Below are 27295 nucleotides of genomic sequence, written 5' to 3'. Positions count from 1 at the left end.
CTGTGTTAACCTCAGATTTCCAGCATCTACAGTAGTTTGCATTTGCATCAGCAATAATTAGGTGTGAGGGCATGCCCTCTGTCAAGGTGAAGTGATCCCCGGAGCCACCACCAGGCCAGACATGGTTTCCTATCAACTCACTGGGCAGCCAAGGAGCTTTGTCACACAATATGGTCAGCCTTGGCAGTGATATTTCTCTCTCCTCTGGGTCAAAATGTCCTGGATTCAAATCCCAATTCAGGAGCTTGAACACATAATATAGGCTTCCCCTACTTCACAGGGATGTTTTATTAAAAAAAAATGTCATTACCTACTTTGGCTGGTGGCTGTCAGGCTCACTGACGTTTCCTGAGCTGGGCTAGATACAGCTTCTGCCCTAGTTATCGGTGGCTAATTTCTGGTTGGGGCCCTTCAACAGGAATTAGGCCCATAATTTTCATATCTGAAGGGCTTAACACCTTAAAAAAGGGAACCATAAATTTAGGAATAGGAACAACGCCTGTGAAGAACAGATGCAAGCGATTCCAATTCTAAGTTTTGTGCCCAATTTATGATCAGAAACGGGCCCAACACATGCCAATTTCTACCTCATTGTTTTAGAATATAACCGCTGTTTAAAGGAAATCTGTGCTTCTTGAGGAAGAATCTTTATGGCAGGTGGGGGGTTGGTGGCAGATGTTGGGGGGGTAAGTGAGAGAAGATCGTGAAGTCATGAATGGTGCTATTTAAATGCAAGTCCTTCCTTCTACTTGATAATTTTCCTGTAACTGACATAAATAACAAAATCTTACCTTAAGTCCTTGTTCACCTTTCTTGCCTGTTGGTCCCTGTGGAAGGCAGATCATAAATTATGACAAGTTATCACAGTTTTGTATTCAAAGTTGAAGGTGGGGGAGTGGGGGAAGCAATTCTAGTTACTCACTGTTTGCAACACACCAGCCGGAGAGACTGTGGCCCTGAGGTGGGTGTTTGGTACACCCCACAATTTAGATGGGGTGGTGGTGACAGGACAAGAAGTGGTCTGAAAGTGGCATTGTTAAAAAAAATAATCAGGGTTTAAGGCTTTATTCTGCAGCAATGATAGCCAACTCCTTCCCCAATGAGTTTTCAGCTACATGGGGCAGGATATGCCTCTGCTCTGGTACACGCGCTCACCGGCCCCATGCCAACGAGATGGCTTCCTACTTATTCCACAAAGCTCTGGGGGGGGCGTGGGGGTGGCAGTGGTCAGTGGAGGCCAAGCATGGGTACAATCTCCAAAATTTTGAAGGATTTGGCGGGGGGGGGGCCACATTTTCAGGACCATCAGGGATGAGTGTATCTTTTCTGGGTGGGGTTATTTTTCTGAACGTCTTAATTCAGCCAGGTTAGTAAGAGGAATACCTGGTGCCACATGACCTGAATCAATCACTAAACAGCACAGCAATAATATGGGCGGAACTAGTAAAATAAAAGGGGATTGTTGTTAATTGACAGCCCTAGTGATACCCTTGGCATTGCTGGAGGTTAGAATGTGGCCAGAAGTCTTACTGAGGCTGAAGAATTATATCTCCCTATTGTCAACAATTTTAATCTTTGGTTACTGGCAGCAAATGGTAAAGGGAGTGTAGCAGGTAGTCTCAAACTTTTTAGTCCTTGCCTCAAAACTCCCTGACTTTGCCAGATATTCCCTGGATTCACAGAGATCAGTACACAATAAAAAGGTGAGAGCAATAGCTAGTCTAAGACTGAAGTAAACTACTTCAATTCCATTGTAGACAACTGATTTTTGCTATTAAAATAACGCCATTCCTGGAACTTTCTACAGCTGTGTTATTTAATGTTAGCCACTAGCCACATGTGGTCGACTGGAATAAAGATGTTGTCGATTGGGAATCCAGATGTAATCATCTGCATTTCTGATCAGGGACTAAAAATGAGTCATCGGCGCTGTTCTGCATGTGATCTCCACAGTTACACAACATGTGCATGTGAACTTTAACCTTTACATGTTTTTGTTGCGAAAATGACGAAGCAAAAAGCAAAGCGTGTGAGTGTTTTTTGACCATGGTTTTTGATTGTAGAGGTGCCTTCAACAGAAGTGTTGCAGAGAGAGCATCCTGGATTGTTTCCAGATTATGTGATAACAAGATCACATTATCACAGGTTGAAACAGGAAGAAGAGGAAGTTAAAAGGCAGGGAGAAGTTGTGGAATTCTAATTAGCTGACACTGTTTTTGATAAGATTGTTCAGGAAGATAAAATGGAAGATAATGCAGCTGAGGTATTTAGCTCAATGCAGTTGGTAGAGTTACAGAAAAAGAATACGCAAATAAGACAGCTTTATCAAACAGCTTACTTAGAAACAGAGACGGAATGTATTCCAGAATGTTATTACCTTAAGGTAACATTTTAATGAGAAAATGGTGGCCTTTTCATTTTTCAGCAAATGAAAGTTGGAGGGAAGTACATCAGATTGTTATACCATTTTGGATATAGAAATGAAGTTCTGAGAATAGCTCATGGGTAAATTATTAGCTCGGCAGGCGGGCGCGCACCCAACCCAATCGAGTGTAAAATGACACGGAATGACAGGCGTGTGTCCTGACATCATCACACATTTGCATGATATATCGGTCGGCGGGCGCGCGCCGGAGTTGGCAGAGCGCCTGCTGACAATTAAAAGGCCCATTAAGGCTATTAACAAGTTAATTAAAAGAAATTTTTTGCTGCCCATCCGACCTTACAGTTGGCGGGCTGGCAGAAAGGCCAAGCGACCTTTACACTTTTTTGGAAACCTCATCCATGGGTGGGATGAGGTTTCCAAAAGCAAATAAAAATCAAATAAAAATTTTATTTTTTCATGAATAACACGTCCCTTCTCATGTGACACAGTCACAGTTTCATTACATTTTTATTTTTTCATACATCTCCCTGAGGCAGCTCTCGTGCGCGTGCATGAAGTTCGCACTCACCCAGCTTGGACTCCTCCCCCCTCCCCGCACAGGCAACGATGAGCACTGCCGATCCTTAATTGGCCCGCCAAAGTGAAATTGCCTTTCGGGTCCAATCGCAGGTGGCAGGCAGCTTCCCGACTGCCCCTGCCAAGCCTGCATGCCAAGGGCAAAGTTCTGCCTCATGAAATTCCAATGGGGGAACATTTAGGAATTAGAAAGACACAGGCGAAAATACAAAAACATTTTTATTGGACTGGATTGCATAAAGGCGAAGTCAAATTCTGTAGAACATTTCACCCATGTCGGGTGACACGGAAACCACAGGCAGTGATTAAGCTGACACCTTTAATTCCAATTCCAGCATCTGAATGACCTTTTATTGAGTCATGTTTGATTGTATAGGACCACTCCCTATGACTAAAATTGGAAATCAATACTTACTGACAATAATGGATGTGTCTACAAGGTTTCCTGAAGTGATAGCTTTGAGAAATATTACAACAAAGAGAATTGTGGAAGTGTTGAATAATTTTTTAAAGATATGGTTTATCAAAAGAAATACAATCAGGGCAGGGCTCAAATTTCATGTCACAGCTGTTTAAGGAAGTAATGAATAGTTTGGGGATAAAACAGTTTAAGTCAACAGCTCGCCATCCTGAGTCACAAGGGGTGTTGGAAAGATGACATCAAACTTTAAAAACTATGATGAGGGCACATAGTCAGGACTATCCACAGGATTGGGTGAGGGAAGTCCATTCTTGTGATTTGTTATTTGGGGTGCTCCTAATGCATCGACTGGTTTTAGTCCTTTTGAACTAGTTTATGGTCATGAGATGAGGGACCACTGAAATTGATTCATGAAAAATTAGTGGGTCAAAATTCAGAAACTACTCTCCTGGATTATCTATCAAACTTCAGAGAAAGATTGGACAAAGCATGTGAGTTGACTAGGGAACATTTAAAGATATCACAGCAAGTGATGAAAGTGAAGGCTGATAGGAAAACTACAGCTCATAGTTTTGTTGCTGGGGAAAAGTGCTAGTTCTGTTAGCAGTACTGGGTGACTTAAAAGCAAGGTTTAGTGGGCCTTACAGGATTGAAAAGAAGCTGAGTGAAGCAAATTATTAAATAAATACTCTAGATAGAAGAAAGAAGCAGAGGGTGTGTCATGTAAATATGCTTAAAAAGTACTTTGAAGGGGAAAAGGACCAATAAGAGGTATCAGCAGTGGCAGATAACAAGAAAGAGGTGGAAATGAAGTAAATTAATTTTCCTCCAATAAAATTGGATAATGAGGGGGCACTTGAAAATTTTAATGTAATATTGAGTTACCTTCTAGACAAGTGTTAAAGTGATTTGGAGAAGCTCTTGCAGTCATACAAAGCTATTTCTAGGAATAATCTGGGGAGGACAAATTTAGCTATACATGATGTGTGCGTAGAAGTTTTATGTTTGATAAGGCAACATCCTTATAGATTAAATCCGGCAACATTTCGCAAGTATAGAAAGAAATTTAATTTATGCTTCAAAATGAGTCTATTGACTCATTATATATACCATTGAGTCTAGTTGCAGTAACTGGAGTTCACCCATTGTAATGGTACCAAAACTGGATGGAACACAAAGACTGTGTGTGAACCATCAAAAGGTGAGTGCATTGACAGAAGTGGATTGATATCCTAAACCATGGTTGGAAGATTGCACTGAGAAAGTGGGACAAGCAAAATTTCACAAAGTTTGAACTTGCTAAGAGGATATTGGCAAGTACCGTTATTGGAGGGAGCAAAGGAGATATCCGCTTTTGTAATGCCAGATGGACTATATCAGTTTAAAGTTATGCCATTTGGTATGAAAAATGCACCTGCAACATTTCAAAGACTGACAAACAAAGTAATTGCAGGACTGAGCAATTATGCTGTGTATATTGACGATTTGATAGTTTTCAGTCAAACGTGGGAGGAGTATTTATAACATCTGGGAAAATTATTTAATCAATTATAAGGAGCTAATGTGGTGATGAACTTGGCTGTAAGTGAATCTGCAAAAGCGCAAGCTACATATCTAGGCCATAAGATTGGACATGGTAAAGTGGCTCCGAGAGATGCAAAAGTCAAGGCTTTCATGGATTTCCCTGTGCCTACAACAAAACAAGAAGTTTTGAGAATTCTGGTCTTGAATGCGTTTTACTAGAACTTTGTACCAAATTTTAGCAGTGTAGTTGCTCCATTGGCTGAACTATTAAAAAGGAACAAGAAGTTTCAATGGACCCTGGAGTGTCAGAATGCATTTGACAGTTTGAAAACTGTATTGACTACGACACCAGTTTTGGCAGCATCCAATTATGCCAAGCAATTTAAGTTGGCCGTTGACACAAGTGACATAGGCATTGGGGCTGTACTGTTACAAGAAGGTGACACTGAAATTGGAAAACCGATGGGGTATTTTTCACGAAAGTTGAATGTACAATGGAGAAGATATTCAACGATCGAAAAGGAAACTCTGGGTCTGGTGTTAGCATTGCAGCATTTTGAGATTTACATTGCAAACAATTAATCAGAAACAATCCTTTAAAGTTTCTGGACAAATTTTGAGACTGAAGTGCAACTCTATTCAGATGCAGTTTATTACTGCAACCATTTAATCTGTAGATTATAAATGTGGCTGGACAAGAAAATCTAATTGCAGATGCATTGTAAAGAGTTTGAAGCTGAAAGGGAAAACTTTTAGATAAATTAGGTTAGTTTGAATTTCAAAGAATAAGATGGTACACCTAAGCTATAAGAAGCGAAGCCAAATGGTATGTTTATTTTTTCCAAAGGTTACTGATAATATAAGTGCTATGAAAGATTTATATTATGAGAAAAGTAAAGTTGCAAAGACATATTGTAACAATGGAATTTACAATAAAAAGGGAGAAACATGTATAAAGAAGATGAGGTTATGTGCAAGGGTAAAGGCATTTTAAGGTCTAACACAAGTGTGAAATGCCTCCAGCCTTTATGCATCAAGTTGCTACCTACAGGAACCAAAGTTAAGAAAACTCACTTTGAATATCACTGTCCAGGGTATTGTGTGCTTTGCCTGGGCCTGTTGAAATCTATTTCGTTTTACTGTTGCCTTAATGTAGGTGTAACTGGGAGTCAGATTAATTATGGGAGTCAGGAGTTATTATAGTAGTAATTTGTAGGACAATGTATGGTTTAAAATCTTTTCTTCTATTAATAAATGTTTAATTTAGTTTTTTAAAAAACCACTAAGCCTCAGTGGACTTATTACTACTGAATTGAAGGCATGCATCTCGAAATAAAATGTAAATTGAAAAACAGCTATGGCAGCTGTTTAAAGTTTCCCTCTGGGATTTGAGCAGCTTGGCATTTACCGTCTGCTGTGCCATAACACTACTGAATAGTTGTAGATGTTTGTTAAGTAAATGTTTGTCAACACATGTGAAATGTTTGCCCTATATTGAGTGGTTTCTACTAAAATGAGTCCATATGGCTAAAACACTGTCAATCTGGCCAAATCCGTGGCTGGTTAACAATTTCTAGAGGAGCACACTGGTCTATCACGCACACAGTGACCTTCTGTGAATTTCTATTGGGCAGTTGGATGGTGGTGGTGATTTCTCCCAATCCTCTGCTGTAATGTCAACTCAATTTCTTCAGAAAGCGAGGAGAAATAGTTGAAGTGCAGGGGGAGGTTCTCCACTTCCAAGTTAAAATTGGATGTTAAGATAATCACATGTCCGGCAGAGCTTTTAGATATTTAACAGTGGAGTTACATGAGGCATTGGTCAACCACTTTAAAAGGACCTGGCCTACATTAGTTGGCAAGCTGTGGTGTCTGGGGGAGGGGTCAAAGGATTCAGGGAGCGGGGGGAGGGTGATGACAAATGGCTATCAAAATTAAACTCGGGATCAATCACATGGAATTTGGAAGTGCCAGCATGTGTCCTTGAAAGGTTAGCTTTTAATAGTTCAGATTGCATAGTCCCAAGTATGGCAACAACCAATAATATCTCTGTGACACCAAACACATTTTGCAACGTAAGTAGAAATCCAGTCAGATTGCTGAACTGTATTTGTCAATCAACAATAATCTGTTTGCTTTAAACATCTATATCACTGAAAAAGTTATTTCCAAATGATTTTTTTTGTAAGTTCACTGCACTGTTGTGCACCAATCCTTTTGTGTAGTTCCCCAATTCATGCACCTTTAAAATAAGGCTGCAACATTAGGGGGAGCATTTCCTGCACATGCTCAGTTGTAGTGTCAGTGTCAGCTGCTGCATTAAAGCGAACAAGTTGGCTTGAGAAGCAATATTGTGCAGTCCTTAACCAATTGCAAGTTCTTGTATCTACTTTACCTATCATTTAAGGCATTCTGAAGGGGGATGGAGAACAGCCAGTGGTCTTGGTACATATTGGAACCAATGACATAGATAAAAAAAAAGGGATGAGGTCCTACAAGCTTAATATAGGGAGTTAGGATGTAAATTAAAAAGTAGGACCTCAAAGGTAGTAACCTCAGGATTACTACCAGTGCCACGTGCTAGCGAGATTAGAAGTAATGGGATATTTTGGATGAATATGTGGCTGAAGAAATGGTGTAAAGGGTAGGGATTCAGATTCCTGGGATATTGGGACTGGTTCTGGGGAAGATGGGACCAATACAAATAGGATGGGTTGCATCTGGGCAGGACCGGGACCAACATCCTCGGGGGGGTGTTTGCTAGTGCTGTCAGGGAGGGTTTAAACTAGAATGGCAGGGGGATAGGAACCTGAGCAGGGAGACAGAGGAAGGGGAAACAAGGACAGAAATGAAAGACAGAAAAATAAGAAGCAGAAGTGGAAGGCAGAAAAAACAAGGGCAAAATAAAGCTAAGGTGACTAACAAGGTTAAAAAGACAAGTCTAAAGGCATAGTATCTTAATGTGTGGAGCATTGGCAATAAGGTAGATATATTAACAACGCAAATAGATATAAACGGTTATGATATAGTTGCAATTATGGAGACGTGGCTGCAGGATGGCCAAGAATGGGAACTGAACATCTAAGGATATTCAATATTTAGGAAGGAAAGACAGATAGGGAAAGGAGGTTGGGTGGCACTGTTAGTAAAGGAGGAAATCAATGCAGTGAGGAAAGATATTTGCTCAGAAAATCATGATGTGGAATCTGTTTGGGTGGAGATAAAAAAACATCAAGGGGCAGAAAATGTCGGTGGGGGTTGTCTATAGGCCCCCAAACAGTAACAGAGATGTAAGTAAAGGCATTAAACAGGAAATTAGAGATGCATGCAATAAGGGTACAATTGTAATCATGGGCAATTTTAATCTACATATAGACTGGACAAACCAAACTAGCAATAATACTGTGGAGGAGGATTTCCTGGAGTGTGTACGTGATAGTTTTTTAGACCAATACATTGAGGAACCAACTAGACAGCAGGCTATCCTAGAATGGGTATTGTGCAATAAGAAAGGATTCATTAACAATCTTGTTTTTGGGGGTGAGCAACCATAAAATTATAGAGTTGTTCATTAAGGTGGAGAGTGAAGAAGCTGAATCCGAAACTAAGATCCTGAATCTAAATAAAGGGAACTACAAGGGTATGAGGCACAAGTTGACAATGATGGATTGGGGAACCTTACTAAAAGGGTTGACGGTGGACAGGCAATGGCTAATATTTAAGGAATGTATGTATGAATTACAATAATTATTCATTCCTGTCTGGCGCAAAAATAAAATTGGAAAGGAGGCTCAATTATGGATTACATAAGAAATTAGGGATAGTATTAGATCCAAGGAGGAGACATATAAAATTGCCAGAAAAAGCAGCGAGTCTGAAGATTGGGAACACTTTAGAATTCAGCAAAAGTGTACAAAAAGATTGGTCAAGAAGGGGAAAATGGAATATGAGAATAAACTTGTAGGGAACATAAAAACTGATTGTAAAAGCTTCTATAAATATGTGAAGTGAAAAAGATTAGCAGAGACAAATGCAGGTCCCTTACAGTCAGAAACGGGAGAATTTATAATGGGGAACCAAGAAATGGCAGAAGAATTAAACACACATTTTGGTTCTGTCTTTACAAAAGAGAACACAAATAATTTAGAAGAAATGTTAGAGAACCAAAGGTCCAGTGAGAGGGAGGGATTGAAGAAAATCAGTATTAATAAAAAATGGTACTAGAGAAATTAATGGGGTTAAAGGCTGAAAAATCCCCAAGGCCTGATAATCTATATCCCAGAGTACTAAAGGAAGTGGCCCTGGAAATATTGGATGTATTGGTGGTCATCTTCCAATATTCCAAAGACTCTGGAGTAGTTCCTACAGACTGGAGGCAAATGTAACCCTACTTTTTAAAAAAGGAGGAAGAGAAAAAACAGAGAATTACAGACCAGTTCACCTAACATCAGTAGTGGGGAAAATGTTAGAGTCTATTATAAAAGACATGGTAACAGAACACTTGGAAAGCATGAACGGTATTAGACAAAGTCAGCATGGGTTTACGAAAGGGAAATCATGCTTAACTAATCTGCTGGAGTTTTTTGAGGATGTAACTAGTAGAATAAGCAAGGGAGAATCAGTGGATGTGTATTTGGATTTCAAGAAGGCTTTTGATAAGGTCCCACATAAGAGGCTAGTGGGCAAAATTAAAGCACATGGGATTGGGAGTAATATATTAGCATGGATTGAGAATTGGTTGACAGACCAGAAGCAAAGAGTGGGAACAAATGAGTCTTTTTCCGGGTGGCAGGCGGTGACTAGTGGGATCAGTGCTTGGGCCCTAGCTATTCATGATATATATAAATGACTTGGATGAGGGAACCAAATGCAATATTTCCAAGTTTGCTGACAACACAAAACTGGGCGGGGTTGTGAGTTGTCAGCAGGATGCAAGGAGGCTTCAGGGTGATTTAGACAAGTTGTGTGTGGGCAAACACATGGCAGATGCAGTATAACATGGATAAATGTGAAGTTATCTGCTTTGGTGTGATAAATAGAAAGGCAGAGCATTATTTAAATGGTGATATATTGGGAAATGTGGATGTACAAAGGGACCTGGGTGTCCTTGTACACCAGTCAATGAAAGTAAACAGGCAGATGCAGCAAGCAATTAGGAAGGCAAATGGTATGTTGGCCTTCATTACAAAAGGATTTGAGTTCAGGAGTAGGGATGTCTTACTTCAGTTATACAGGGCCTTGGTGAGACCACACCTGGAGCATGGTGTGCAGTTTTGGGCTCCCAACCTAGGAAAGGATATACTTGCCACAGAGGGACTGCAGCAAAGGTTCACTAGGCTGATAGCGGGGATGGCAGGACTGTTGTATGAGGAGAGATTGGTTCGACTGGGCCTGTATTTACTAGACTTTGGAAGAATGAGAGGGGATCTGATTGAAACTTATAAAATTCTAACAGGGCTAGACAGACTGGATGCAGGGAGGATATTTCCCCTGGTTGGGGAGTCGAGAACTAAGGGCCACAGTCTCAGGATACGGGGCAGGCCACTTAGGACTAAGACGAGGAAACATTTCATCACTCAGAGGGTGGTTAGCCTGTGGAACTGTCGACCACAGAAGGCTGTGGAAGCCAAGTCACTGAGTATATTCAAAAAAGAAATTGATAATTTTTTGGATATTAAGGGCATCATAGGGTATGGAGAGAAAGTGGGAATATGGTTGAGAAAGAGGATCAGCCATGATCATATTGAATGGCAGAGCAGGCTCGAAGGGCCAAATGGCCTACTCCTGCTCCTAGTTTCTATGTTTCTATTTATCAACTGTTACCCCTGTAAAACATGTTTCTGACGCTTCAGTAAATGATGACGATAATTGGGAAATTTCAATAAATGAGATTCCCAACTTCCAATGAACTCAGAGACAGTGGAGAATTGAAAATGTGCTAGATACCTCTGGGTGGGCCTACTGACTGGTTACACCTGATAAACTGACATGACACCTTGTGATGGGGTTAGATGAGCTTGGGCATAATTTTCTGCCTGTCGGACAGGCTGTGCGGGAGTGGTTATGATTGCCGCCCGCTCTCGGGTCCGTGCCACCATTTTATGCTGGTGGGCCAATTAAGGCTCGCGCAGCATGAAACGTGGCTCCCGAGGAGACCGGGAGTGGGTGGTCGGCGGCAGGATTGCTATGACCGCCTGGTCCAATGGCAACCTGTTTAAAAGTGCTCCTGCAGCTATGCAAAGGCTGTCAAACACGGCCAGCAGAAGAGCTCCCCAGAGCGCTGCTGGTGAGCAGACCAGGCAGGAGGGTAGGGCAGGGGGGCCACTGTGCCCCTCATTTCTCAGGCGATTGCCTTGCTGCCCTCCTCGAGGAGGTGTCAGCACAATGGGAGGCGCTAGTTCCCCAGGATGGGAGGAGGAGGCCCCCCCACATGACCAAACATGCCTGGGAGGAGGTTGCAGAGATGGTGAGCTCCCGCGACGTGGTGTGACGCACCTGGATCCAGTGTCGCAAGCGCTTCAACGACCTCTTGTGCTCGGGAAGGGCGAGTACCATGTTGGCATTGGTCACTTAACCCAGCAGGTAGGCTTTCCTCCCCCGGCCGCTCCCATCCCCCGCCCCCCCAACTCTGAGTGCAGTTACTGCATTGAATCAGTGACAGCATGTGTCCTTTGTTGGGTGGGCCAGCAAATATTGCCAATGCCAAGGTCACCCTGAGAGGCTGGTGAAGAGAAGGATTCTGCCCCCGCAGTATGTGGTACAATGACATCCACATTCCTGTTTTGGGGACAAACTGGAGGAGCTGTACCTAGGTGCAGTGTTGGAACTTCAGGACATGTCAAAGTCAGTGTGATGACAGGCTGGGAGGGGAGCTTCAAGGTGGTGTGGCAGCGATCGATCTGCTGTCCTCTGTGCTCCACGTGCTTGTGCCTCCTTGCTTTGCAAGGTTAGACCATGTGTGCCTCATGTGACATAGGCAGAATTTGGCCAAGTAGGGGGGGATAGGCCTAGTATCTTTGTGTGAGTGTGCGGCAGCTGCGGGTGAGGAGGCTCTGGAGCTCTGCAATGTCCCACTCTGGTTGGGGTGGGATGGCAGTGAAGAGATTCTAGGTCCAAGTAGCTCTAATCAATACTCTTCTCTCCTTTTCAGGAGAAGAATGCACATACTGCCGCCGAGTGTGTGAGGACTGGAGGAGGGCCGGCCCAGTTGGCGGTTCTCAGCCACTTCAAGCAGGAGGCCCTAGATTTGGAGAGGCGCCATGTGCCCAGGTCCACCAGTGTCGGTGAGGCTGTGATGCCACGTGCAGGTATGTTAGTCCAGCGCTGAGATCACCATTAGCCATGGCACTGCTGAATGTTCAGTGATTAAAGTTTGCAACATGGCTTGACCATTGCTTATGGAAGGATGAGTGCATAATGATCTGGGGGAGAGGGATGCACATTTACATTGTCTCCACGTTAACTGATCCAATGTCCTTGTTCTTCCTTTCAGCATCAACGGAGCAGGGCCGGGAGGAGGAGGTACAGGGGCCCCTTCTCACATCTGAAGTCTCTGACCCACCAGCCTCACACCATCTTTGCCAGGCAGGCACCAGCACAGATACTAGCACCTCAGTGGGAATTAGATCATTGACTAGTGTCCCAGGGCACAGCGGTGAGGGCACTTCACAGGCGCTGGAGGAGTTGGCGGAGACAGAGAGTGCCCATGGCGCCAGCAGTCAGAGGACTGCAAGGGACCAGGCACAAGCTCAGCTGTGGCTGATGATGTGTCTCTGGAAGTCCAGCAGGGTGTGCGGGAGGATCTGGGAGAGATACATGAGGCAATGCTTGGCTTGGTCTCTGTGCTGCAGGAGTCCACGCAGAGCATCACTGATGCAATGAGCCTCATGTCCGAGCGCCATGCGTCCTCCATGGACACAGTGGCGACTCTCGTGGAGAAGCTCCTCCAGGAGAACAATCAGGGCTTCCTGGGGTTGCGCACGGACCTGCAAGCCCTCACAGTGGCATTGACCTCAGCTGGTCAGTACCAGTGTGGGAGATGGTCAGGGTGCTAAGTTTCCCAGCTCGGTGCCCATCCATCTATGGTGAGCAGGGAGGTCCCAAACGACCTCACGTCGGCGCAGCAGCTGCCTGTCGTCTCTGTGGGCTCCTCTCAGGGAGCTCCGGATGAGGGCAGCAGCTCCTCCGCCCCTCTGCCAGTGACTATGGCATCCGATGAGGCTGCAGCGACTGGGGGGAAGCCAGCCGTGGAACTGGCTGCTCCCTCCCAGGCTGGGCCAGCACAGGCTCCACGGGCCAGAGGATGTCCACCAAGGTCATTGAGGCCAACAGGACAGCACAGTGAGCAGGCTGTCTCAGGTGCTAATGTCAGCGAGGGGGGAACACCCAGACATAGCACTCGAAAGTGTAAATTTAAGGCACCTTAGGCACACCACGGGTTTCTCACTGGCGCTTTTGTGTTGCCCCGTAATGAGGTCATGATTAGTTGGTGTGGTGTTTAACACATTAGTCATTTTGTTTCCTTAAGTTCATTTTGTCATATCATTAAATTTAGACATATGACTATGGCTGAGGGTGGCTCTTTTCCTCTGCAGGTGGATGGTTACCCATGATGTTATGAGTCAGTTGTGTCACATTGAGCTTTATTGACAAGGCCCATGGTTAATATTCCTATCCAGACAGATTTAGCACTCAGGTATCAAGTGTGGAGCCTGCAGCCCAGGCTTTTATTGGAGGCCCACTTGTGGTGTCCCAGCTGAAGGTTTGTTGCATTAAGGCCTCCCAGTTGTCCCTGCCTCCCTGGAGTATGCCCGGGTCAGCGTCTACCCCCTCAGCATTTCCCTGTGCATGCTCATCCTCGGACTCACTGCTGGACTCATCGTGTGCAGCTGCAGCCACTGCGTTGACATCTTTGTCGTCCACTGCATCCACCCTTTCCAGCGCAAGATTGTGGAGAGCGCAGCATGTAACCACTATCAGTGACACACAATCTGAGGGGTACTGGAGTGCGCCCCCTGAACGGTCCAGGCATCGGAAGAGCATCTTGAGAAGACCAATGGTTCTCTCCACGACAGCCCTTGTGGAGGCGTGGCTCCTATTGTAGCGCTACTCAGCTTCTGATCTTGGATAGTGGAGAGGAGTCATGAGCCACTTTCTCAGGGGATAGCCCTTGTCACCCAGAAGCCATCCATCCAGTCGGGCTGAAGCACTGAAGAGCCCCGGCACCTGGGAGTGTCTGAGGATGTAGATGTCGTGGGAGCTGCCTGGGTATCTTGCACAGACTTGTAGAATCAGCATCCTGTGGTCACACACTATCTGCACGTTCATGGAGTGGAAGCCCTTCCTGTTGACGAAGGCACCAGGCTCACCTGCTGGCACCTTGATGGCCACATGTGTGCAGCCGATTGCACTCTGGATGTGGGAGAAGCCAGCAATGACTGCAAAGCCCCTGGCTCGCTGTGTCTGGCTTGCCTGGTCCCAACACTAGTGGATGAAGGTCAATGCACACCTGAACAGAGCGTCTGTCACCTGCTTGACACAAATGTGGACAACTGATTGGGAGGCACTGCAAACATCACCCACCGAACCCTGGAAGGAGCCAGAGGCATAGAAGCTGAGGGAAGCTGTGACCCTTAGAGCCATTGGCATGGGGTGTCCACCAACACAGCTAGTGGAGATCTCAGGGCCTATCATCTGACAGATATAGTTGACTGTCTCCCTTGAGAGACGGAGCCTCCTTTGGCACTGCACCTCAGACATATTGAGGTAGCTGCTTCGCCGCCTGTATACCCTGGCAGCAGGATAGGGCGTCTTCTGCGGCCCCTTCCACCTTGGACTACCTCTTGGCCCTGCACCCCTTGTGCCTGTGCCTCTCCTCCCAAAGATGGTTCCCCTGGAGGCTGAATGTGGACTCCTGGCCTCCTCCCCCTTCTGGTCCTCCCTTCCTCCTCAGAGGAGGTGCCTCCAGTGGAGAGCACAACTCCCATTCCCAGGCTATGGGAAGGCTTCCCGAAACCTGCAGGCCCCAGAAAGGATCTTCACTGCAGAGTGTTGCCCTGAAGGTTGTGAGTCCTATCTAAGCAGCTGGTATGAGTTTTGAAGTACTTATGCTCACACAGGCAAGTATCATTAACTTTCAAAAATAAATATCTGACTGAGCACATTCGCGATCCCACTGACCCCTCTTATCCCACCCTTGGATGAGGTTTATACAAATGTGTCCTACCTGCCTGCCCTTGCACCCATGCGACGATTGCATGGGCCCCGAAAAATTGCCGTCAATTGGTGCCTCAAGGACCTTAAGTGGCCTGTTAACTAATGGCGGGCGCATATCGGAAATCATCGCGAGGCAGCCCACCGAAATATCGCGATGGCGCGCCATGATGTCAGGATGCTTGCCCGATGTCACCGTGTATCATTTTACGCAGGCCCACCCCCGCCCACCAACGGGAAAACTCTGCCGATAATCTAAACTGATGTTTCAGTCAGTACTGAGGGAGTGCTTCAGTATACCGAGTTAAACTGAGATGTCTACTCTCTCAAGTGCTAGTGAAATATCCCATGGTACTATTTCAAAGAAGGGCAGGGTAGCTCTCCCCATTACCTTCAACAAGCATCATGAAAGTGGATTATCTGGTCATTATCACCTTGCTGTATGTGGGATCTTGCTGTGCACAATTTGGCTGCCCCATTTCCTGCATTAGAATGATGCCTATGCTTCAAAAGTACTTTATTGGCTGTAAAGAATGTAGAGGCGTGCTGAGGTCATGAAAAGCATCATATAAATGCACGTTTTCTTTCTTTTAATACTTTGGAATTGATCATCTGTGTAGCAAAGACGCAAAAAGCTTACTGAATTGTTCCAAAGTGTCCTAAAGACAAATTGAGTGCTTGGGATCTCTGGAGGCTCTTAAGCACCAACAGATGCTGCAATCCATGAATTTGCCTTTTGTATACAGTACACAGCAGTTTTACTGAGGGAGTGCTTCAGTATACCGAGTTTAACTGAGATGTCTACTCTCTCAAGTGCTCTTTGTTGTGGGCTGTAACAGTGTTGAAACCAAAACAGCAAAAAGGCAAGAAATAAATCAATAAAAAAATAACCACTAACCATGGGTCCTGGTAATCCAGCTTTCCCGATTTGTCCAGGTTGACCTGAGATACCCGGAGGTCCCTTAAAAACAAATAAGATGCAGTTGTCAGGGAGCAATGAGTTTTATCTCTGTTCTTTATTTTAGGTTAATTTTTAGACAAAGAGTGATAATTATTTGATTGCCTAGATCATTAAATAGGAAAGCCAGCTGTGCTGGATCTTTCTTTGCACACTGACTGGCATGAGCCTGTCAGGGGGCCATCCCGCTGCCCTTTTCTCAGTGCTGAACACAGGCAGGAGAAAGTTCCCCGATCGGGTGCTCATAGAGCGTCTGAGGAGAAATTGTGGGACCTCAGCCCCTGATTTAATGCTCATTCCAGGGATACTAGAACACCACTTCACACCGGCAGCTCTGCTTATTCCATACTCAGAATGGAAAATTAAAATGCAAAGTTTTAATCCTTTTATAAAAGTGTCATTCTGAAAATGTGGGCATTGCTGGTAAGGTCAGTATTTATTACCTGTCCCTGGTTGCCCTTGAGTAGATGGTGGTGGGCCTTCATCTTGAATCATATGGTGGAGGTACTGTCACTGTGTTTTTCGGTATGGAGTTCCAGGACTTTGACACAGCAATGAGGAAGGAATGGTGATATATGTCCAAATCAAGATGGTGTGTGAATTGAAGGGGAACTTGGAGGTGGTGATATTGTCATGCACCCCCGGCTACCCTTGTCCTTCTGAGTGATGGAGGTCAGGTGTTTGGGTGGTGCTGTTGACGACACTTTGGGAACTTACCTCAGTGCATCCTGAAGGTAGTGGTCATAGCAGCCATGGTATGCCAGTAATGGAAATGGCGGATGTCTAAGCTTGTGGTTGGAATGAAAATCAAGAGAACTGCTTTGTCAAGGACAATGCCAAACTTCTTGAATGTTGTTACAGCTGCACCCATCAAGGCAAATGGACAGAATCCCATTAGACTCCAGACTTTAGCGTTGTAGGTAGGGGAAAGGCTTTGGTATGTCAGCAGTAGAGAGATTTGTCATAAATGCTGAAGGGTAGGATTTTGTTATCCCAGGCTGTCTGAGATAGGGTCCCTAGCATAGACATTTCCTAACGGGAGGGAAGTAAATCAAAGGGGCATCGATTTGTCTGACACACACATCTGCTTGGTAGTCAGCTCAAGAGAGGCTGTGATAGAGGCCTTGGGCCCAGTAGCTTTACACAAATTTACAAATAATGATAGGCAGGCAAAGACTCACTGGTCCATCCACATAATGGCCAGAGACTACAATTACATTGTGACAGTTGGCCTAGGAATATTGATTAGGAAATATTGATAGAAAACAGGACCTAATGTTGTGACAACAGAAGGTAGGGTTTGTGGACAGGAACTGCATGTCCTTACCAGAATTCAATGGTGGGCGTAGCTTGGACCGCAAGCAGTTCCATGAAGAAGATAGCATAGGTCCAAGAGTGGGGTGAGACCAGGCTTTTCGGGCAGGGAAGGATCTGGCACCCTATGGGAGTGGGAGCAGATTGGGGTGGGTTTTGAACCCTGGGGGCAGGGGAGTGGGAGGGAAGAATAAAGGGAGGGGTTACCATCTTGTGGGGGCTTTACCCTGTGCACATTGGCAGCAGCCCCCCCCCCCCCCACCCCGTGAAGTCAGTACCACCCCTTTCTTCACTCTTTTTCACTTCAGGTGGTGAAAAAGCAGGCTTCCCGCTCTCGCCCACCTCCCACTGCCCAGCGTATTATGGCAATGGAGGTGGAATGAGGCCCTCAATTGCTACTTAACTGGGCAGTTAAGGGTCTCAATAGGCCTAAGGATGGGTGGCCTAGTGGGCACCTTACCCACCTACCGTGTTATGGGGAATGGGTTAGACATGGGCAGGAAAGTGATGGGCTGTAAAATCCAGCCCTAAGTCTCAGTATTCTTTGCTATTCTCACTCTGACTGCCCAAGGTATGAATGTACAGAAGAAGAAAAAACTATTACAGATCCTCATGCTGGCAAATTGGTGTTCCTGGCTGATCACATTAATAATCAGTTCTTAAAAATACCCAAGGAATGAGTTCTGACCTTCTCCAGCTGTTCAGAATGCTGCAATGAAGAGAAAATGGGGTTAAAAAAGTCTCTGCATTGGGCTGAACTTACTTTTTCACCTGGAGAACCTGGTTTGCCCTTTTCACCCTACAAATAAAGAGAGAGTCAGTCAAATTGTTGACCAAATATTTGAGGCCTGCTGCTACAAGAAAGCAATGTAACCTTTAAATCAGCTTTCTGAGACACAACATCAGTGGGCATGTGTGTTGGGAAAGCCAATCCCACCCCAGGTATTGCTCAAGGGCCTTGCTTATGACTGTGCTGAGTAAGCCTGTGCTTGCAATCCCTCACACAGGGACTAGGTTCATTCACTTTCCCTGATGAAGTCAGCGATTTTCCCCAAAGGAAGGACACCATAGGTTCTGTTTTTGCCAAGTGGTTATGGTACTGGACTAGAAACCCAGAGATCATAAGTTTATAATTATAGTTTATTAGTTTATAATTAGAAGTTGTGCAATTGAATGCCATAAATCTGGTCATTTGTTTGCTGGTACCAGAATAATGACCATGACAGCTGCTGGGTTATTGTAAAAACCCAACTCGGAAAGGGAACCTTCTACCCTTAAGCTGCAGGCCCACACTGTGATGTTGATTTTAATGGGCAATAATTCCTGCCAACGTTGCACACATCCCAAGCACCAAAACAAACTCAGCCTCCTGATAGCACCTGCTTAACTTCATTGCTGGGCAATGAACAATCTGGCAGCATTCATGGTTAGTTTCTTTGGTGCCAGCCAACAGATGACCAAGTTTAACACATTAAGATCCATAACCTGCTACAGTGGGATTTGAACTCATGACCACTGGGGCTTCTTAGCATTAAGTTTCCATTCTTTGTTGTTCCACCAAGAGTTCATTTTGCTGATTATAATCAGTCAGTTTATAGTATAATATAATAAGGCATGCCAAAAAAAGAAAACTCATAATTTATTTTGTGCTCATAAGAATTTAAAATCTTTACTTCTGTTCTCTACTACTGTCTACCTCAAGCCCGCCTTCACTGGTCAATATACATGTTGGGATTCCTACAGTTCCATGCACTACAAGATTGGCCCTGCCAGCAACCTCATAAACTGGGCTCCGAGCCATTTGCTCACTGTGCAAGCTTGATGCTGAAATACGGTGCATCAAAGCTATCCTGTGGGACAACAGCTATCCTGAGCTGATCATTGTTCATTGTATATTACTTTTGGTCCTGAAAAGTACCCAGTCGACCCTGACTACCTGGAAGGGTAAGGTGTCTCAAAAATTTGAGCAACAGGTAAAGCTAGCTGTTACACGCTGCTACTATGCAGTAGCAACACAATTAGTAATCTCCACTAACAGGATGCTGCCGTCATGCAAGAAAGACATTCTGCCTATCACACAAATGCGTAATGTGGTATATGATTTTCAGTGCCGGTGCGGTGCTAGGCATGTAGGTCATACGTCCCAAGGACTGGTGGAGCATATCAAACAGCATGTCCCTTGGGCTGTCCATAACAGGCAAAGTACTGACTGTACTCAACCAGCCTGTGCTTGCAAAACGCAGGACATAGTGTTCAACATTAAGTATGATGCTGTGATTGGACAACACTTGCTAAACAATCCTGATTGTGCCAACCAATCAGCACCCTCTCCTCATGCAGTATAAATTGTTGTTCCCTTTAGGTTTGATATTTTGGTGAGTCTGTCCTGTTGAGTATGAGACAAACAGCTTTGACAGCATGTCTCTTTTTTCAGCAATAATCAACATCTGTACCACTAAGTGATTACAAATATTTAAACATTGTTATGAAGAAGGTTATATAAAATATCAGTTTATAACATCATTGGCTAGACATATATTGAGCTTTTGTGGAAAGGACGCTTTCTGCTAAGCAAAGGATACTAGCCTACTGCAGCTAACTAATCCGCATTTGTGAAGAACACAAGCTGCCTTATGGAGACAGAGTCTACGGAGCTCTCAGAGAGAGATCACATGATCCAGCTCTTGGGCAAAAAGATACTAGATTTTTGAAAGTCAAGAGAGAGACTGCCCAGGGGCAACAGCTTTTCCCAATCTCTCCTTCTGAAATTTCTCTCACCAAAGCTGAACTCTTTGCGATTTAAAAAAATCCGGCAGAAGACCTTATTGCTGCAAACTGAGAGTTCTTAAAGGAGAATTCTGAATCAACACCATTGTCCCCAGTGAGAAATCCCAAAAACCAGCAGCTACTGAGAGCTGGAGCCTGTCAGCTATAAACAAACATCTGGACACTTGGTAAATTATCTTTTTCTGACTTTACTTGTTACTTGGCCAAGGTTTTAATATCTGATCCTCTGCAGAGTTTTACCTTTTTCTTGCATGCTTGTGGGGATTGTGTGTGTTGTTTTTGCATTAGTGGGTGTGTGGATATATTTGTATATTTTAAACCTTTTGTTAATTTCTGCATCTTTATGTGAGTGAGCTTTCACATAAAACTAACTCTTTACTTGTTAACTTAAGGAAGCTGGCTGGCTTATTTCTTGCATCAAGCCATACACAGTTAAATATATGTTAAATTGGCAATATCACCTTCCATTTAAATTCAAGCTCTGTTATAAACAACTCAGGAGTCGGACAAAGAGATGAGACAGTTCACCCATGTTAACTGGTTCCAACAACATACATATATTTATGTAATTTTAAAATTATTAGGCCCAATTTTAACTCTGTAAGTGAGTGGGTTTTGAGTGAGTTAAAAGCAGTCCATTGACTCTTTCTGGATCTGAATAAATTAGAGTAACTAGCCAGCTTGAATTGTTTTTATTCTTTCATGTAATGTAAGCGTCACTGGCTAGACCAGCATTTGTTGTTCATCCTAATTGCCTTTGAAAAGGTTGTTTGGAGCTGGTGCTTGAACTGCTGCAGTCCATGTAGTGTGGGTTTACCCACATAGGACTTACGCCCTTCAAGCCTGGTCAGCCATTGATTCATAGAGGTCTACAGCACAGAAAATGGCCCTTTGGCCCATCGAGTCTGCGCTGGTCAAACAAGTACCTAACTATTCTAATCCCATTTTCCAGCACTAGGCCCATAGCCTTGTATGCCATGGCATCGCAAGTGCACATCCAAATACTTCTTACATGTTATGAGGGTTTCTGCCTCTATCACCCTTTCAGGCAGTGAGTTCCAGATTTCTACCACCCTCTGGGTGAAAAAATTATTCCTGTCGTCCCCTCTAAACATCCTGTCCCTTACCTTAAACCTATGTCCCCTACTTATTGATCCCCCCACCAAAGGGAAAAGTTCCTTCCTGTCTACCCTATCCATGCCCCTCATAAGTTTATATATCTCAATCATGTCCCCCCTCAATCTCCAAGGAAAATAACCCCAGTCTATCCAATCTCTCCTCATAACTAAAACTCTCCAGCCCAGGCAACATCCTGGTAGATCTCCTCTGCATTCTCTCAAGTGTAATCACATCCTTCCTGTAATGCAGACTCTAGGGGCAGGATATTCCCGTCGGTGAGCGGGGGAGGGGCCGGCTCACCGACGCGTAAAATGACGCGTGGTGATGTTGGGCGGAACTTCCAATGTCACCGCACCCCATTTAATTTTTCAGGTAGGCGGGGGCTCAGCAAAATTAGCTGTGCGCCCGCCAACCTGTCAATGAAGTAATTAATGGACCTGTCCGTCCAATATTAAGGTTGGTGGGCAGGCCTGGAGCCCTGGCGGGCATTAGAGAAAGCATGAAACCTCATCCATGGGCGGGGTGAGGTTTCACGTAGATTTTTTAAAATTTAATTTAAGTTTTTTCAAAAGTTATGGACATGTCCCAACTCATGTGACAGTGTCACATGAGAGGACATGTCAGGGATTTTTTTGTTCTATTTTTAATAATTTGTACAGTAGAGGTGATTTCCCTGAAGCAGCACTTAGCCTCAGGGAGATGAGTGTGCTATTTTGTGCGCATGAGCGAAAGAGCGCACTCTCAGGTTTAGGGATTCCCCCACGTCCACACAGGGGGCGCATAGTTCGGCAGTCTTAATTGGCCCGCCATGTAAAATGGAGGGTGCCGATCTGAGGCGTGCCTCTACACACCCGCACTTCAATCTCCCTCCTGACGGGGGGGAATATCCTGCCCCAGAACTGCACGCAAATCTCTAGCTGTGGCCTAACCAGCATTTTATACAGTTCCAGCATAAGCTCCCTGCTCTTATATTCCATGCCTCGGCTAATAAAGGCAAGTATCCCATAAGCCTTCTTAACCACCTTATCTACCTGTCCCGCTACCTTAAGGGACCAGTGGACATGCACATCAAAGTCCCTCTGATCCTCGGTGCTTCCCAGGGTCCTACCATTCATTGTGTATTCCTGTACCTTGATTGTCCTGCCCAAGTGCATCACTTCGCACTTACCTGGATTAATTTCCATTTGCCACTGATCAGCCCACCTGACCAGCCTGTCTATATCCTCCTACAATCTAAGGCTATCTTCTTCACTATTAATCACCCCAACAATTTTTGTGTCATCCGCGAACTTACTGATCAACCCTCCTACATTAAAATCGTTTATATATACCACAAACAGCAAGGAACCCAACACCGCTCCCTGTGGAACCCCACTGGACACAGGCATCCAGTCACTAAAACACCCCTCAACCATCACCCTCTGCTTCCTGCCACTCAGCCAATTCTGGATCCAATTTGCCAAATTGTCTTGGATCCCATGGGCTCTTACCTTCGTTATCAGTCTCCCATGCGGGACCTTATCAAAAACCTTGCTGAAGTCCAAGTAGACCACGTCAAATGCATTGCCCTCATTTACATACCTGGTCACCTCTTTGAAAAATTCAATCAAATTGTTCAGACATGACCCCCCCTTAACAAAACCACGCTGACTGTCCTTGATTAATCCCTGCCTCTCCAGGTGTAGATTACTTCTGTCCCTCCGAATTTCTTCCAATAGTTTCCCCACCTCTGAGTTTAGACTGACTGGCCTGTAGTTCCTTGGTTTATCCCTTCCTCCCTTCTTGAATAACGGTACCACATTGGCTGTCCTCCAGTCCTCTGGTACCTCTCCTGTGGCCAGAGAGGTATTGAAAATTATTGCCAGCGCCCCTGTTAACTCCCCCCTTGCTTCACTGAACAGCCTGGGATACATTTCATCCAGGCCTGGAGATTTATATACTTTTAAGTCTCCCAGACCACTTAGAACCTCCTTCCTTTCAATGCTAATTTCTTTAATTATATCACAGTTCTTCTGCCTGATTTCCATACCCATGTCGTCCCTCCCACTTGTGAACACCGACACAAAATATTTATTTAGAACCCTACACCTACGTCTTCCAGCTCCACACACAAATTACCACTACGGTCCTGAAAGGGCCCTACTCTTTCCCTAGTTATCCTCTTACTCTTAATGTACTTGTAAAATAACTTTGGATTTCCCTTTATTTTACCTGCCAATATTTCTTCATGCCCCCTTTTTGCTGTCCAAATTTCCTTTTTAAGTTCCCCCGTACACATTCTATACTCCTCTAGGGCTTCTGCTGTTTTGAGCCCTCGGTATCTGCCATAAGCCTCCCTTTTTCTCTTCATTCAATCCTGTATATCCTTTGACATCCAGGGTTCCCTGGATTTGTTGGTCCCACCCTTTGTCTTTACTGAAATATGTTGGCCCTGTACTCTCTCTATTTTCTTCTTGAAAGAGTCCCAATGCTCTGATGCAGATTTACCTGAAAGTAGCTGCTCCCAGTCCACTCTGGCCAAATCATATCTGATCTTATCAAAATCAGCCTTCCTCCAATTTAGAACTCTGGTTTCTGACCCATCCATGTCCTTTTCCATAACAACCTTGAATCTAAAGGAGTTATGATCACTATCTGCAAAATGCTCCCCCACTGATACCTCTACCACTTGCCCAGCTTCATTCCCTAAAATTAAGTCCAGGACTGCCCCCTGTCTTATAGGACCTTCTACTTACTGGCTTAAAAAGCTCTCCTGGATGCACTTTAAGAATTCTGCTCCCTCTAAACCTATCACACTACGACTAACCCAGTTAATGTTGAGGAAGTTGGAATCCCCCATATTACTACCCTATTATTTTTACACTTCTCTGAAATTTGCCTACATCTCTGCTCTTCTATTTCTCTTTGACTGTTTGGGGGCCTATAGTGCACTCCCAGAAGTATGATTGCTCCTTTTTTGTTTTTCAGCTCCCATGTGGCTTCATTTGAGGAGCCTTCTAAGATGTCATCCCTCCTTACTGCTGTAATTGATTCCTTGATTAATATTGCGATACCCCATCCTCTTTCACCTCCTTCCCTGTCTCGCCTGAAGATCCTATATCCTGAAATATTGAGCTGCCAATCCTGCCCCTCTCTCAACGATGTCTCTGTAACAGCAATGACATCATATTTCCATGTGTTAATTTGTGCCCTCAACTCATCTGCCTTATTTGTCAGACTCCTTGCATTAAAATAAATACCATCCAACCCTACCAAACTCCCTTGTGCCTTAAGTGGCCTATAATTTCCATGCCTTCCAGAATCACCTGCTCTCCAGGCAGTGGGGAGTATTCCATCACGCTCCTGACCTGTGCCTTGTAGGTGGTGGACAGGCCTTGAGGAGTTAGGAGGTGAGTTAATCACCATAGGATTCCCAACCTCTGACCTGCTCCTGTAGCCACAGTATTTATATAGCAGGTCCAGTTCAGTTTCTGGTCAAGGACATTGAAGGAATATTAACTTATGAATATTGTTGAAAAGAGACATGTTGCCAAAGCTTTATGTCATGCACTCATCAGGACAAATCAAGAATGCCGAATTTCGAACGATCGCAATAACTTAAACAACAAGATGAAAGGGTACAGATTAGTTCGCAAGTTGCTTATGATTGACCGAAGTGTTGCCATGGTCTCCCCAAGCTCCCAAGGCTTGAACATATTCCTTTTGCAAGCAGAGAATGTATCCCTGCATATGATTGGGCAAGTTTTGTGAACGTTTGAAATTTGACATTCTTATGTTTGTTAAGACGAACAGCTTCAGCAACATGTCTCTCTTTTCAGCAATATTTGAATACTAGTTCACTGTAATTGGCCACTGCAAACAACTATCAGGTTTCCTTGGCACTTCAGAGGATGTTATGGGAGTGCAGGACAGAAAGCGCAAGGAAATACAAGACCCCTCTATTCTCTTCATTGAAGTAAGTGTGAGTCACTAGAAAAGCATTTCTTCAATCTATCTGCACCTGAGTTTGTAAAAAAAAAAATGTATTGGGAATAGTTCTCTAAATTATAAGTCATGTACACATTTAAAATTCTTACTGGGGACCCTGGAGGTCCTGGGGGTCCAGGTTTTCCTGGCATACCCGGTAGTCCAAATGCACCAGAGCTTTCCATATCCTGTTGGGATAGAGAGAAAAGAAAACAAATTAAAATATGACCTATTAAAAAGAAATAAATTAAAATGCAGGCACTGTAACTTTAAAATACCAAGCACAATTTTTCCTGTGTACCCGAGAGATGCAAAATCAAAACTGTTCCAAAGTTGTATGTAGTAGGACAGGGTCATTGTGGAGCTTCTTTTTAATGGATTCCACCATCTTGGAGACATTGGAAGATGTGGAGGCTATACAGTCCCTCGCGCTTATTCTAACATTGAATTAGATCATGGTTTATCTGTACCTCAATCCATATCCCTGCCTTTTCTCCAATTTCCTTGGTATGCTCACCTAACCAATATTAATTGGTTTCAATCTTGAAAATTTCAATTGAGCAGCCAGAGGTCGTGGTCCACATTGGTACCAATGACTTAGGTAGGAAGGGGGATATGGTCCTGCAATCAGAATTTAGGGAGCTAGGTCAAACATTAGCAAACAGGACCTCAAATGTAGTAATCTCCGGATTACTCCCAGTGTCATGTGCCAGTGGGTACAGAAATAGGAGGATAAGGCAGATGAATGCATGGCTGGAAAGATGGTGCAGGAGAGAGGGTTTTAGATTCCTGGGGCATTAGGACTGGCTCTTGGGAACATGGACGGGTTGCACCTGGACATAGCCGGGACTGAGTTCCAAATGGGGAGTTTTGCTAGTGCTGTTGGGAGGGCTTTAGACTAACTCGGTAGGGGTGTGGGAATCAAGAGAGAATATTAGATAGGAATACCAGGGTGTACAAAATACTGGGAGAGATAGATAACACTAGAATAGAGCAGACTAAGTTAATAGGTGGAGTTGGGGTGGGGGGAAAAGTAACAAAATCCAAATCAGGGTTACTATGCATGTATGTGAATGCATGGAGTATAATAAATAAGATTGATGAGTTACAGGCGCAGGTTGCCAGATGGAAATATGATGTGTGGCGATAACAGAGACCTGGCTCAAGGAAGGGCATAACTGGGTATTAAATATTCCCGGGTACAAGGTGTTCAGAAAAGATAGGGCAGGAAGAGAAGGAGGAGGCTGTATTGGTTAAGGAGAGTATTGCTGTACTGGAGGATGTCCCAGAGGGTTCAAGGACAGAATCAATTTGGCTAGAGCTAAGGAACAAAAAGGGTGCAATTACATTGCTCGGTGTAGTCCATAGACTGCCAACTAATGGAAAGGATGTAGAGGAACAAATCTGCAGGGAAATTACAGAGAGATGCAAGCATTATAGAGTTGTTATAATGGGGGCTTTAATACCCGAATATAGACTGGGACAGTGGTGGTGTAAAGGGCAGAGAGGGGCAAAAGCTCCTAGATTGTGTTCAGGAGAATTTTCTATAGCAGTATGTGTCCAATCCAACAAGAAAAGACCCTGGTTCTTGGAAATGAGATCAAGTGTCAATGGGGGAACACTTAGGAGACAGTGATCATTGTATTGTACATTTTAGGATGATGATAGAAAAGTACGATACGCAATCCAGAGCAAGAATAATTAACTGGACAAGAGCCGATTTCGATGGTGCAAGAACGGAGCCAGACCTGATAGACTGGAATGAAGGATTGGGGGGAAAATCTATAGCTGAACAAGGGGTTATCTTCCAAAAAGAATTGATTCAGGCACAGTCAAGATATATTCCTTAGAGAAGGAAAGGTAGGGCAAACAAATCCGGAGCTCCCTGAATGAAAAAGGAGATAGAAACTGAGATAAAGAAGAAAAAGTGTGCTTATGAGAGGTGTCAGGTAGAAAATATAATTGAGGACCAAGAGGAATACAGAAGGTTCAGAGGGGAGGTGAAAAAGCATATTAGAGAAGTGAAGAGGGA

At 44.3% G+C, this 27295-nt stretch overlaps 1 protein-coding gene across 4 annotated transcripts in view; it reads right to left on the bottom strand.

Moving 5' to 3' along the window:
• The window catches only part of LOC121279055 (collagen alpha-1(XVIII) chain-like), a 539532-nt gene that overhangs the window by 106293 nt on the left and 405944 nt on the right, over nucleotides 1-27295 (bottom strand). For all 4 annotated transcript variants that reach the window (XM_041189891.1, XM_041189890.1, XM_041189889.1 and 1 more), the window contains 4 exons: nucleotides 25374-25451; nucleotides 18155-18190; nucleotides 16018-16080; nucleotides 792-827 (listed from right to left, as the gene is read on the bottom strand). In XM_041189891.1, the coding sequence (XP_041045825.1) occupies nucleotides 792-827; nucleotides 16018-16080; nucleotides 18155-18190; nucleotides 25374-25451 (213 nt within the window). The remainder of the gene's footprint in view (nucleotides 1-791; nucleotides 828-16017; nucleotides 16081-18154; nucleotides 18191-25373; nucleotides 25452-27295) is intronic.

The sequence above is a fragment of the Carcharodon carcharias genome, chromosome 6, assembly GCF_017639515.1.
Source record: "Carcharodon carcharias isolate sCarCar2 chromosome 6, sCarCar2.pri, whole genome shotgun sequence".
NCBI lineage: Eukaryota > Metazoa > Chordata > Chondrichthyes > Lamniformes > Lamnidae > Carcharodon > Carcharodon carcharias.
Note: the sequence above shows the minus strand (reverse complement) of the source record. Positions and strands in the feature narration are given on the sequence as shown.